This window comes from Stegostoma tigrinum, chromosome 27, assembly GCF_030684315.1.
Source record: "Stegostoma tigrinum isolate sSteTig4 chromosome 27, sSteTig4.hap1, whole genome shotgun sequence".
Classification (NCBI taxonomy): Eukaryota; Metazoa; Chordata; class Chondrichthyes; order Orectolobiformes; family Stegostomatidae; genus Stegostoma; species Stegostoma tigrinum.
Genome location: NC_081380.1, coordinates 32,327,458 through 32,340,423, shown reverse-complemented (window position 1 = coordinate 32,340,423; position 12,966 = coordinate 32,327,458). Strand labels below are relative to the sequence as shown.

The 12,966-nt window shown below is 42.4% G+C and overlaps 1 protein-coding gene across 3 annotated transcripts in view; it reads left to right on the top strand.

Annotated features, from left to right (window-relative positions):
- The first annotated feature begins 422 nt into the window (after positions 1–422).
- LOC125464528 (carboxypeptidase D-like) overlaps positions 423–12,966 on the top strand; it is a 63,881-nt gene continuing 51,337 nt past the window's right edge. For 2 of the 3 annotated variants that reach the window (XM_048557006.2, XM_048557005.2), the window contains exons 1-2: positions 424–1,129; positions 4,037–4,294. In XM_048557006.2, coding sequence (XP_048412963.1) covers positions 520–1,129; positions 4,037–4,294 — 868 coding nt within the window. In that variant the 5' untranslated portion in view covers positions 424–519. Of the gene's footprint in view, positions 1,130–4,036; positions 4,295–12,966 lie in introns of all 3 variants that reach the window. The other variant, XM_048557007.2, reaches the window with a different exon arrangement.

Sequence of the window (12,966 nt, the reverse complement as noted above, 5' to 3'; positions counted from 1 at the left end):
TTAGGGGTTTTGTCTGTGGTTGATGATCTGGATCCTACAACCACATATGTGGCACATGTCAAGTTTTACCAGAATCCTATAATCCATTGACTGATGGAATTGGCTTCCACCTACTCCCTTGGCTTAACAGCCATAAGATATTGAAGGAGACCATGCTGGGAACTATTCCCTGGGCTGATAAACGAAACTCAGTCTCGGGCACCTCAGGTGTACCTCAGGCGTCTACCTGAGAAAAAAAGGAGGAACACGCATGCGTACGAACAACTTTTGAAAGGGCCGGCTCAGGAGGTGTGGAGAAGGGACGCGCTGTCGTTAGCGTCGAACGTGTGCGGGTGCAGCTAAACATGACGCCACGCGATTGCGGGTCTTCTATCTAATAGAAATCGGCTCCCGCTGGAGAGCGGGGAGAGGATTGGTCGGATGGGGTGTCAATCAGGACAGCCGCGTTAGGTTGTGGCTGTGCGTCTTCGGCCGGGTCGGAGCGGTCGTTCCTTTCGTTTCAGGCGACGGTCCGAGAAGATGGCGAGTGATCGGCGGCGTTTCGACGGGGTTCTGTGCCTGGAATGCCTAGGCGTCTTGGCTTTGCTTTCTGCCTTCTTGCCGGGCGGCGGACGGACGGCTCCGGTCGCCATTGACACGTCCCGTTATTACAACTACGAGAGCTTGACCGAGCTGTTGAAGGCATTGGCGGCCGCTCACGGCTCCCTGACCAGGCTCTTCAGCATCGGCCAGAGCGTCCAGAACCGTTCCCTCTGGGTCATGGAGATTTCGACCACGCCGGGTGTGGACAGTCCGGGAAAGCCTAAGTTCAAGTACGTGGGCAACATGCACGGCGACGAGACGGTGTCCCGCCAGGTGCTGGTCTACCTGATCGAGTACCTGCTGGAGAGCTACGGGCAGGACGAGCGGGTCGACCGGCTGATCAACACCACCGACATCTACATCATGCCCAGCATGAACCCCGACGGCTTCGAGAAGTCGGTGGAGGGCGACTGCAGCGGCGAGCACGGCGGCAGGAACAACGCCAGGGACCGAGACCTCAACAGGAGCTTTTTGGATCAGTTCGCGTCGGTGGTCGTGGACGAGGAGGATGTGCCCGAAGTCATCGCGATGGAAAAGTGGATTAAAGGTGTGTGTGTGTGTGTGTGTGTGTGTTGTGTCGCTGGTAGGTAAACGCTACCCCCCCCCCCCCATACTGTAATTTCGGGGGTCACCCTCCAGCCCTCTCAACTCCCTGGTGCTGGAATTGCTTGCTGAACTGTTTCACCACCCCCGCCGCACCGATCCATCTATCCTGGTTCTAAACTATTTCCCCTACACCATCCTGTAATTGTGGGGATCAACTCCAGACTGAAGAGGTGATACCCTAATAAATGTGCACATTCTCTTTTTCTTCACTCTCATTCTTTAATTATGGGAGTAAGCTTTCACCTCACCCCCTCTCCTCCACATGTCAGGATAAAGTCTTCCTGGTCACTTGTCCAATAATAATGGGGATAAACTCTTTCTGTTTCACCCTGTATCCTGTTATTTATGTTGTATAAAACGTGTATTTGAAGTTGTCACTGTTTAGATCTGGGGTCACTGTGGCAACTAGTATTTTTAGAAACCTTTTTTTTGTCCAAAGCACTTTGCAAAAGTTTGGCACCAAGCCAATGCAAAGTGCATCTTGAATGATACAAGCCACAGAATAGATTTCTCTGAATGGGATAAACATCCAACTGAGTTACACTCTGTTTTGAAGTTTGATATTAATGATTTGCTACACTTGGAAGTTTCCACATTAGGTGTAATGTGCAAGTATATGGTGAGCATGTGTTGGTTGAGTGGCATTATCACTAGATGATTAGTCTGGAGTCCCAGGTTCAAGTCCTACCACGGCACATGGTAGAATTTGAATTCAATAACAATCTGGATTTAAAGTCTAATGACTCTGAAACAACTGATTGTTGGGGAAAAAGTTCTAATGGTGCACTGCTCTCCTTTAGGGAAAGAAATCGCCTTCTGGCCTACATATGATTCCAAGCCCACAGCAAAGTGGTTGACTCTCAATTGGGCAATTGCAGATGGGCAATAAATGCTGGCAACATTTGCCAGCAACACCATCATTTCTTGAATTGAAAAAAGCACAATTATATGGGTACATGATGCTGACGAGACAAATTGGTCATAAGGTGCAGCCCGTTTCAAAGTCTTCTGGCTGCATTTTATAATGTGGCTTGTCTGTATTCTCTCAATGCTTCTCTGGTTTTCAAATCATTATCGTAAGCATGCTGACGTTTTTGTTTATCTAGATTTGGATGGGTTATTCTTGTTCTGTTTATGGCAGGCTCCAGTGTAAAATATTGAAAGTCCTCAGATTTCTATCATAAGAGGACAAGTGTCATCGGATGAATAATAATGATGAGGAAGGCTCTAGCAACTTGTTACGGGCTCTCTATATATGTGTACATAGTACAGTGATTTAATAAACTGAAGTTGGGTGAATATAAATCTTGTTCCAGTTCTGGATGTGAGTTTGCTCGCTGAGCTGGAAAGTTCGTTTTCAGACATTTCGTCACCATTCTAGGTAACATCATCAGTGAGCCTCCAACGAAGCGCTGGTGTTATGTCCCGCTTTCTATTTATTCTTCTCAAAATCTTCTCAAAACTTGGTCTCGTTCCAGTCACTGAAATTACCGTTGATTATGCACACTCAGCCCATGCTGTGTGCCATCTGCTGTGAAGAGTACATGAAATATTACAAAATTTTAGTTGTTGAACTGTGTTTTTGTGACTCAGTTCAGTAATACCACTTAAGGTGATCATTTCTTTGTTATAGTATCAACAAAATGTAGTAGCACATTGTGTATACACAAACAAAAGGAGTTTGAGTTTTGACTCTCTTGTGCTGTATTATGAATGTTCATTTTTGGTTTTAATTGTGCAGCAATGTTTCATCACTACTGTATTACTCCAGACATTGGATTTTTTTACTGAGTCTTTAGAAATCCAGGAACAGGTTAGTAATATAATAAAGTAAGCTGGTTTTGGAGACAACGCTAGAGGACCTTGTAGTGTAAGGATCAGGAAAGTAGTCTCTTGCAGCAGAGAAAGTATCAGGGGAAGAATGTGCAGATGAGATTATTGGCATATTCATTACAATTCCTAAAAGAATTTTTGAATTCTTTTATCTATGGCACAGGAAGCCTGCACAGTTTGACCAGGATATATGCATAAATATATAGATAGGAGTGACTGTGGAATTCTGACAGTTTGAAGGCTGCTGTCAACTCTGAAAGAGACATGGGTGAAAGCACACCAGTAGTTATGGAGTGATTAAGTATATTCAGGAGGTTTGTATCTTTGACATGAAGAGCCAAATCCTGATTACCTAGACTAGGAAGTCCTGTCTGAATTTTCATGTTACATTCTTGTATGTTTATAGTCTTGTAGGTTTTGGAAATGTAAGTAAATTGTGGAAATATGCTAAATTTAATTATAGTCAAGATAAAATCCAGTACATCTTCACTATTATTCAACCATATAGAGTTCAGATTGTAGAAGAGGTAACGAAACTGCAAAAGATATTTCAAGAGGTTGAACAAAGATTAGAGTATACTGATTTACCTGTGAAGAGAATGCACTTTCTTATTGCTGTTCACTTTGGATATGAATGTCTGAATCCTACTGAATCAACGTGACTCTATTCTAAGGGTTGCTTGTCGAAGGTAAAGCAGTATGTGACAAGTGTACTTGGGATAGGAGGTACGAGATGGTACCAGCTAATAGAAGATTACTTGAGGAAGTGTAAGTGAAAATTCCAGCTGACTTATGAAAAGAAAAAAATCCGGGGAGAAAACATGCAAGGCAAACAGCAAAAACATTTTACACAGGAACATGCTATCTGGTAAAGTAGCTGTTGTTCAGCAGTAAAATCACTTACAATTACCTGTTACGTTTTGAACTCCCTGAAATGCAGTGCAATTGACTTCGCACATCTGCAGGTGCTTTTACTACTTTTTAAGATTTTTTTAATAATTTTTTATTCGTATAGAAAACAAGTTTGTGGCTTCTGGGAATCTCCATGGTGGATCTGTTGTTGCCAGCTATCCATATGACAGTTCTGAAACTCACAAGCAAGTAGGATACTACAGTAAGAGCCCTGATGATGACGTTTTTAAATACCTGGCAAAAAGTTATTCTTCCAAGCATCCAGTGATGAAAACTGGCAAGACACATTGCCTCATTGACCCTCCTGGAGAAACCTTTGAGGACGGAATCACAAATGGAGCCAAATGGTATGATGTGACAGGTGAGTTCAATACTGATTTTCTGTACAGAGGATTATTTGAGGTGCTTCATGGTTCAAATATGGTTCAGCTGAACCTGTAGAAAAAGAACCACCCTGTAAAATGTTTTGTACTGATGTATTCAGCTCCAAACTCTCTGGTTATTCTTGGGCAGAGGTACAATAACTACAGTGCAGTTAGTATTCCACTGCTGTTCTTTTCCTGTTCTCAAATTATTTGGAGTTCACTGCTTATTTGTGAATACCGTCATGAGAGCTAGAATGGCAGGACGGTATTCAAAGCAAGCTTGTTAGCTTCAGTGGACAAGAATACACTTGTGCTGTACCATATAGGAGGAACATTCTGTACTCCACATTGTGAGGAAGGCAAAAGAAACTAATTCGCTGCTCTTCACTACCCATAACTCTGTGTCTGTCAGTCTGTCTGTCAGTCAGGTTTTTGGAGTTTGGCTGTCTGATGAAGAGTCTAGGCCCAAAACGTCAGCTTTTGTGCTCCTAAGATGCTGCTTGGCCTGCTGTGTTTATCCAGCTTCACACTTTGTTATCTAGGTTTTTGGAGTTTATTGTGATACACCTGTGGTTGCGGAGCCTGCTCATGTTTTGCTGGTTCACTGATATTCAAAGGCTGCTAGTGCCTATGGAACTACAAACTCCATCTGTCTAGGAGAGAAGGGAGAAAGAATTGAAAAGCATTGGAATTATTGTCACAGTATTTACAGGTATTTTCAGTATGGATCAAAGTTTATTAGGCAGATGGATTACGTCAAGTATTGCACAGGATCCTGGTGTAACAGTATCAGCTAATTAGCTCTATTGAGCGGATTTATTTTCTTTCCTGTTTACACCATGGAGCTTTTGTGCCAAAAAAATGGAAAATAGTTTTTAAAACACACAAATTCACTGCTCATTTAAAGTAGTGATGTCATGGCATCTTTTCACATTTTTGTGCAGAGACAGTGGCAGATCAAAACAATGCAGTTCCCTTGGGGAATATTTTAATCCCGAATTCTTCTCTTGATCCTAAGTAAGTGGAAGATAATTGACTAACTGGTACACCATATTGTTCAACTTTAATGTAAAGTGGAACTAGTTTTGTGAAAGTCAGATCACCTGTGCTGAACTGTAGCTGTTCATGTAAATCTCAAACCTGGAAGTGATTTCATGGCTGTCCTTAACTTTGCCTTGAAACCCAAGGTGAAAGACGTTTTTTTTGGGTAATTTACTGCATACGTAAATTCCTTGACAATTTCTGTATTGATCCAATCCTCAGTTCAATTTAGATTATAGGCTATAATCTCTAGATTTTGGATGTGAAAGGATAATGGTGCTTGCACATACTGCATTGCTACTAGCAGTCTTGTCTTTCTCCTATTTGAGTTTGAGTGAACAAACGTCCCAGCAGGGCCAGCAAATCACAGCCAATATACTTGTGCTTAAGTGATCTTGGCTGCCTTTTCCCATTTCTTCCCCAGTGAAGAACTGACACTAGACTTTAAATTGATCACTCTATGCTGAACTCCACTTAGTGCACATTGTGTCTTCTACTGTTGGTGAACTTTTGATTAACATTTTAAATAACAAGTGGATGTAAAGGATTCCACAAGCCTTTTTGAAGAAGATCAGGGGAGTTCACTACTCTGAAGTGAAAAGTCCAGTGATCACTTGTAATATGTGGAACTCTGTCTTACATCTGACTGAGTCATCCTACATCCTTTTAATGCAGTTTACTTAATTTTCCTTTGCTCTCTGGAAAAAGTGTCCAAAAGATAATTCAAGATTTACTTTACTGGATTGCTGGTGAATCAAATATGCAGATCAATTCTACATCTGTTGCATTGATTTGTAAAAGTAAACGTCATTTCAACTGTTTGAATTTCTAGGAAACCAAGCTTCTTTTTTGTAGGAGTTTATCTCTTTGTACTCCAAAAAATGCATACTTTAAAAATATTTGTTCCAAAATTATGTAGCAGCACTGGCACAACTTAACTCATTGCTATAAATTCCTTAGGAATATTCCGAAAGCGTCACAGGTACTCTGCAAAAACATCTTTAAAATGTAGTCAGGTAAGTTATGCATTTGTACACCTATCAATCTTCCTGCAGGTAATTGTAGAAGGTTGCTTTTAAAATTTATTCTTGTTCCCTTTGAGTGAATAATTAACTTGCTGAAACCCAGAGCTAATACCTAGACTAAACTGTAATCTGGTGTGTAATGAGTCTTAAGAATCTGAGAACAAATATTATCAAAGTTACAACTGTGCATTGTGGGCAAAGATAAAAGACTTGAGGCGAGTTGAGTCATTTGTATTTCCACACAACTGTTGCAGGATATCCTGTTGAAAATACATAGAATGTATTTTGTGCTTAGGCTGGATTCTTGACGCACTTTTGGGAAATCTGTATGTGAGGTTGCTGTTATCTCTGTAAATGGAAATAGACAAGTCAATTACCTTTGTTTTAAAAAAAAGACAATTTATCTGCATATATTTGTCAGAATTGAAAACATCACAACTGAAAGAGAAGGGGAGGGAACACCCATACTTTTAACTTGTCTTTTCTCTTCAAGTGCTGTCTAAAGCACTGAACTTTTGCTGCATGTTGTTTTATTTTCAGTAAGTTGATCACTCTATGCTGACACTCCACTTAGTGCCCATTGTGTCTTCTATTGTTGGTGAACTTTTGGTTAACATTTCAAATCTCAAGTAGATGCAGAAGATTCTACAGGACTTTTTGAAGAGCAGGGGTGTTCACTACCCTGAAGTGCTCTGTATTTATTCCTCAACTAACAATACTAAAACAGGGAAAATAGGATGTGAGAATAAACTAGCAAGAAATGCAAGCATATTGGCAAAGCTTCTTTAGGCAAATATAAAGGAAGAAAGTATTGAAAGTAGCTGTGGGGCATTTTGAAGGAAATAAGGAAGTGGCAAAGCCATGAACAGTGTTTTACGTTAGCCTTTGTTGTAGAAAACTAAACATTACAAAACTTAATAGGAGAACCACGGACCTCTAGAATTAAGAAATTTGAAAAAAGATAACTTGGAAAATAAATTGGGCTAGAAGCTGACAAATCTGTTGAAGCTCTGGCCTACATTCTAAACTTTTGAGATGGCTACTGAAATAGTAGATACAGTGGTTTTCATCTTACAGAATTTTAGATTTTAGAATGACCCTTTATTGGAAAGTAGCAAACATAATTCAAGAAAGGAGGGAGAGAGAAAATGAGGAACCATGGGACATTTGTAGTTAAAATATTGGGGTATAAGTTGGAACTTTGGTTCTTCCTTTAAATCTAGCTAATCTGCTTTGGCTGAATATGTACAGAAACTTTAGGTTTAAATGGAGTTATCAGAAGCCCTTGGTGGTTGTTGCCTCAGCTGTGACTTTGTCAATTTCTGTACAGGTTAGTCTGTAACTTTGGTATTTCCTTCAGTTCTTCCCTCTGGTTGAAAGTCAGTTTCTTCCCCTCCAGTTTCCTCTCAGTATCTGAGATAACAAAGTGTAGAGTGGGATGAACACAGCAGGCCAAGCATCATCTTAGGAGCAGAAAAGCTGATGTTTTGGTCCCAGACCCTTCATCAGAGATGGGGGAGGGGGAGAGGGTTCTGAAATAAATAGGGAGAGAGTGGGAGGTGGACCAAAGACGGATAGAGTAGAAGATAGATGGAGAGGAGACAGACAAGTTAAAGAGGTGCTGATAGCGCCAGTAGAGGTGAGTTTAGGTAGGGAGGAGTTAGGTCATTTTGGGGAGGACGGACACGTCAAGGGGGTGGGATGAGGTTAGTAGGAAGGATATTGGGGTGTAGCTTGAGGTGGGAGGAGGGGATAGGTGAGAGGAAGAACAGGTTAGAGAGGTGGGGACAGGCTGGGCTGGTTTTAGGATGCAATAGGTGGAGGGGAGATTTTAAAGCTTGTGAAATCCACATTCTTACCTTTGGGCTATAGGGTTCCCAAGCGGAATACGAGTTGCTGTTCCTGCAACTTTCAGGTGGCATCGTTGTGGCACTGCAGGAGGCCCAGGATGGACATGTCGTCTAAGGAATGGGAGGGGGAGTTGAAATGGTTTTCGACTGGGAGGCACAGTTGTTTATTGCAAACTGAGCATAGGTGTTCTGCAAAGTGATCCCCAAGTCTCCGCTTGGTTTCTCCAATGTAGAGGAGGCAACAACGGTTGCAGTGGATGGAGTGTACCACATTGGCAGATGTGCAGGTGAACATCTGCTAGATGTGGAAAGTCTTCTTGGGGCCTGGGATGGGGGTGAGGGAGGAGGTGTCGGGGCAGATGTAGCACTTCCTGCGGTTGCAGGGGAAAGTATCGGGTGTGGTTGAGTTGGAGGGGAGTGTGGAGCAGATGAGGGAGTCACGGAGAGAGTGGCCCCTCTGGAAAGCAGACAAGGGTGGGGAGGGAAAAATGTCTGGATGTGAATTTGCTCGCTGAGCTGGAAGGTTAGTTTTCAGACGTTTCATCACCATTCTACGTAACATCAGTGATCCTCCGATGAAGCGCTGGTGGTATGTCCCGCTTTTTATTTATCTGTTTAGGTTTTCTTGGGTTGGTGATGTCATTTCCTGTTCTTTTTCTCAGAGGATGGTAGATTGGCTCCAAATCAATGTGTTTGTTGATGGAATTCCGGTTATACCATGCTTCTAACCGGAAGCAAACTCACATCCAGAAACTCAACCTGAGCTACAAATCTTCTCTCAACTCGCTAGGGAAAAATGTCTTTGGTGGTGGGGTTGGTTCGCAGCTGGCAGAAGTGTCGGAGGATGATGCTTTGGATCTGGAGGTTGGTGGGTTGGTACGTGAGGACGAGGGGGATTTGCTTTTGGTGGTTATTGCGGCGACGGGGTGTGAGGGATGAATTGCGGGAGACACAGTTAAGGGCGTTCTCAACCACTGCCAGGGTTGGGTTTGTTGCGGTCCTTGAAAACCGAGGACATCTGAGATGTATGGGAGTGGAATGCCTCGTCCTGGGAGCAAATGCGGCAGAGGTGAAGGAATTGGGAATAGGGAATGGCATTTTTGCAGGAAGATGGGTGGGAGGAGGCGTATTCTAGGTAGCTGTGGGAGTCGGTGGGCTTGAAATGGATATTGGTTTCTAGGTGGTTGCCTGAGATGGAGACAGAGAGGTCCAGGAAGGTGAGGGAGATGTCAGAGATAGTCCGGGTGAACTTGAGGTTGGGGTGGAAGGTGTTGGTGAAGTGGATGAAATGTTCAAGCTTCTTTTGGGAGCACGAGGCGGTGCCGATACAGTCATCAATGTAACAGAGGAAGAGGTGGGGTTTAGGGCCAGTGTAGGTACGGAAGAGAGATTGTTCCACGTAACCTACAAAGAGGTATAGCTTGGGCCCATGCTCTCTGTCTGTAGGAAGTGGGAGGAATCAAAAGAGAACTTGTTGAGGGTGAGGACGGGCTTGGCTAAGCAGATGAGGGTGTCACTTGATGGGGACTGGTCGGACCTGCAGAAGGGGAAGAAGTGGAGGGCCCGCTTTTTTTTTGCTGCTAAGATGCTGCTTGGTCTGCTGTGTTCCTCCAGCTCTACACTTTGTTATCTCGGATTCTCCATCATCTGCAGTTCCTATTATCTCTCTCCTCTTGGTATCTGCTTTAATTAGGAATAAAGGCAGAGTGAAGGTGAAGGAATATTAATGCATGTATGTGTATTATCATTGAGCGATGTGTTGATGAGTATCTTTAATAGATGCTAAGAATGAGAATCTGTATTCTTGGTCAAACGTTAATGAACTGTAAATTCCCTTCCTTGCTTTGAAATCCCTGCATGACCTCACCTGTAATCAAATTCCTCCAGCTCTTTTAATCTTCAAATCTGGCCTCTTATGCACACATTCTGGTTTAATCACTACCTTTGACTGCTTTGCCTTAAACTGTCAAGGGTCTAAACCTTCTTTTCTCTCCCTGAATTTAAACTCAGGTTTGCGCATGGCAGTAGAAGATGACGGGCTGGCCATGGAAAGGTCTAGTCCCGAAATGCCAGCGTTCCTGCTCCTCTGCTGCTTGGCCTGCAGTGTTCATCCAGCTGTACACCTTGTTATCTCAGATTCTCCAGCATCTGCAGTTCCTACTATCTCTGCAGTATTGGAATTGTCAAGTCTGGAAATAACAAAGGCATAGATTAAGATTTAAGCAACAGTTCAGCTGTGTGCAACTCTTTGAAGGATATTTGCAATTTAACTAATGGTGTAGACAGTGGAAGCTCCTTTCTGTTCAAGTGATTTCTAATAATGTTTGAATCCACATGGATGGCAGTGCATCTTAAATGAAATTTATTAAATCTGATTAGCTATCTTCAGCTAGAATGTGAGTGCCCCCGTATAGAGTTCAATAATATTGGGGCCTGAGCACCAGTCTGCCCAATTGTTGTTCTGTCTCTCTCTCTCTAGACTCTATCTTCACCTTTGCATTAACTTAGCCCCCATCTTCAACACACATCAATGATTTACTAGCTACAGTCAGCTCTCCAGAAGGGTCACTGGACCAAAATGTTAACCTAGTGTTTTTTTTTCCTTCACAGATGCTGCCAGACTGCTGAGTATTTTTTCTAGAAATTTGTTTTTGTTCCTTAAGCAGTTGTTCAAGGCTAGATTGGAAAAAATGTTATCTTCAGACTTGTAGGTCCTGAGGTACTAAATTATCTAGTACAAGATCTGCAAACCCTACCACAGGTGAGGCAGGTGGTCTTTGAAGAGGCAAGTGGTTGAGATGCTCAGTTTTTCATAGACTGCTTCTGCTATTTACGCTTGGCTTCCACTTGGGCCTATTTCAGATGCTAATCTTCTTGAGCATTGTTTGCATACTTAGGCTCGATTATGGGTGTTTTTGGAGAAGATGTTCTCATGAGTTGGTGAGGTTGTTACACTATTTTGGGCAGGCTTTGAGGGCACCCTTGAAGTCCTCTCTGCACTCAAATTAACTACTTGCTGTGACAAAACTGAGTAGAGAACTTGTTTTGGAAGTCAGGTCAGGCTTGCACACTATGTGCACTGCCCAATGCAGCTGATTGACCAGTGCATCAGTATTGGCTTGAGAGGGGATTTTGGAATGCCTACACTGCAATTGAACTCGTAGGATTTTGTAGAGTTATCGCATGAAGCTCCCCATTAGTGTAGAGCTTCTCTACACAGTAAGCCTGAAACTGTTCAACTTGTATCACTTTTTCCAGAACCAAACGAACACCAATCTTCGTCATTAAGCTGCAGTACAAGGATGACATTTTGGTGTAAATGCCCAAAAACTGACCTCTGAACCATTTGACTCTGGAGGCCTGGAAGAGAATGGACCTTGGGTTAAATGTCCTGAAGGCATAGGCCCTCGACCTGCTTACTCCAGTGCAGTGCAGTCTCCCAACTATCAAGATCTATTGGGAGCCACTGGACTGCATTGATCAATTCTCATTTCTTTCAGTGAGGGAAAGAGTTAATGGTGAAATTGATCAGAAGCTCCAGAGTGCTTGTGCAGTCGTCAGCCAACTGAGGAATGAGGTTACTGATGTCAAAAACTGCCAAACCCAGCACCAAGCTCAAAGTCTTCAAGGCAGTGCTGTTACTTTACTGTGTGCATCAAAAATATGGACAGTGAGCAGCAGGCATCTTCACGTCCTAGAGAAATATTACACAAGTATATACATTGGCACACCCAATATCCATTATACTGACAGTGCCTGATTTATTTAATTCTTTGTGACTCATCTATTTCCTGTATTATGTTATCTTGATCTCTTGTGACCTTTCTCAAAGCAGTGAAATTTTTTTAAATCTAAAAAATAATTTCTTGTCCCTTGAAAGGTTGACTTATGTGTTCATTCAACCATTCTTCACTATAGATATTCTTTGCCTTATTCTGTAAATTCAAATAGATCTTCCCCCATTTCCTATATTATTAAAGTTGCTTATTGTCATCTCTTCTGTCTGTCACATAAATCTTCACCAGTCAATGACTGGCTGAGTTTACACTTCATAGAACATTAAGGCTGTGCCCAAAACCAGGGATCATGCTCAAACTCTTGGGCAACAATCTTGCAATCTAAAAGGCAAACCTTGAAATAACAAATATCTATTGTTTTATCCCTTTTATCTTGCTTGTTGCTCACTTCCGTTACAAGGTTCCTTTGTTTGAACAATACTCCAATGGTTGGTGCTCCTCCCAGGAGTAAGCGAGTACAGGGCCTGTGGCTCCAGGACATTATTCTATGTTCTTCTAACATTTTACTTAATTGAAATCAACACTCTTAGAATCCTTGAATTAAGTACTGTCAACTGAATCTGGAAATTTAGAACTGATTTTTTCATAATCTGCCTATCTTGTGTTCAAAAACCTCATCTTTAAACGCATACCTGGGATTACTCAATTGCTAAGTCTGATTTACCTTTTTCTTGGCACCACCCATTTGAGAATACCCTGTACCATGGCCCAAACCTCTGAGCCTGAACCTATTTTCAAAAATGGGCCAGAGATAGTAGAAACTGCAGATGTTGGAGAATCTGAGATAACAAGGTGTAGAGCTGGATGAACACAGCAGGCTAGGCAGCATCAGAGGAGCAGGAAGGCTGATGTTTCAGGTCTAGACCCTTCTTTCAAAAATGGGCCAGCTTGGAAGAGTCAGATACTCATCTTACTGACAAAATTATTAATGATTGAGATTAATTCCCCGAAATCT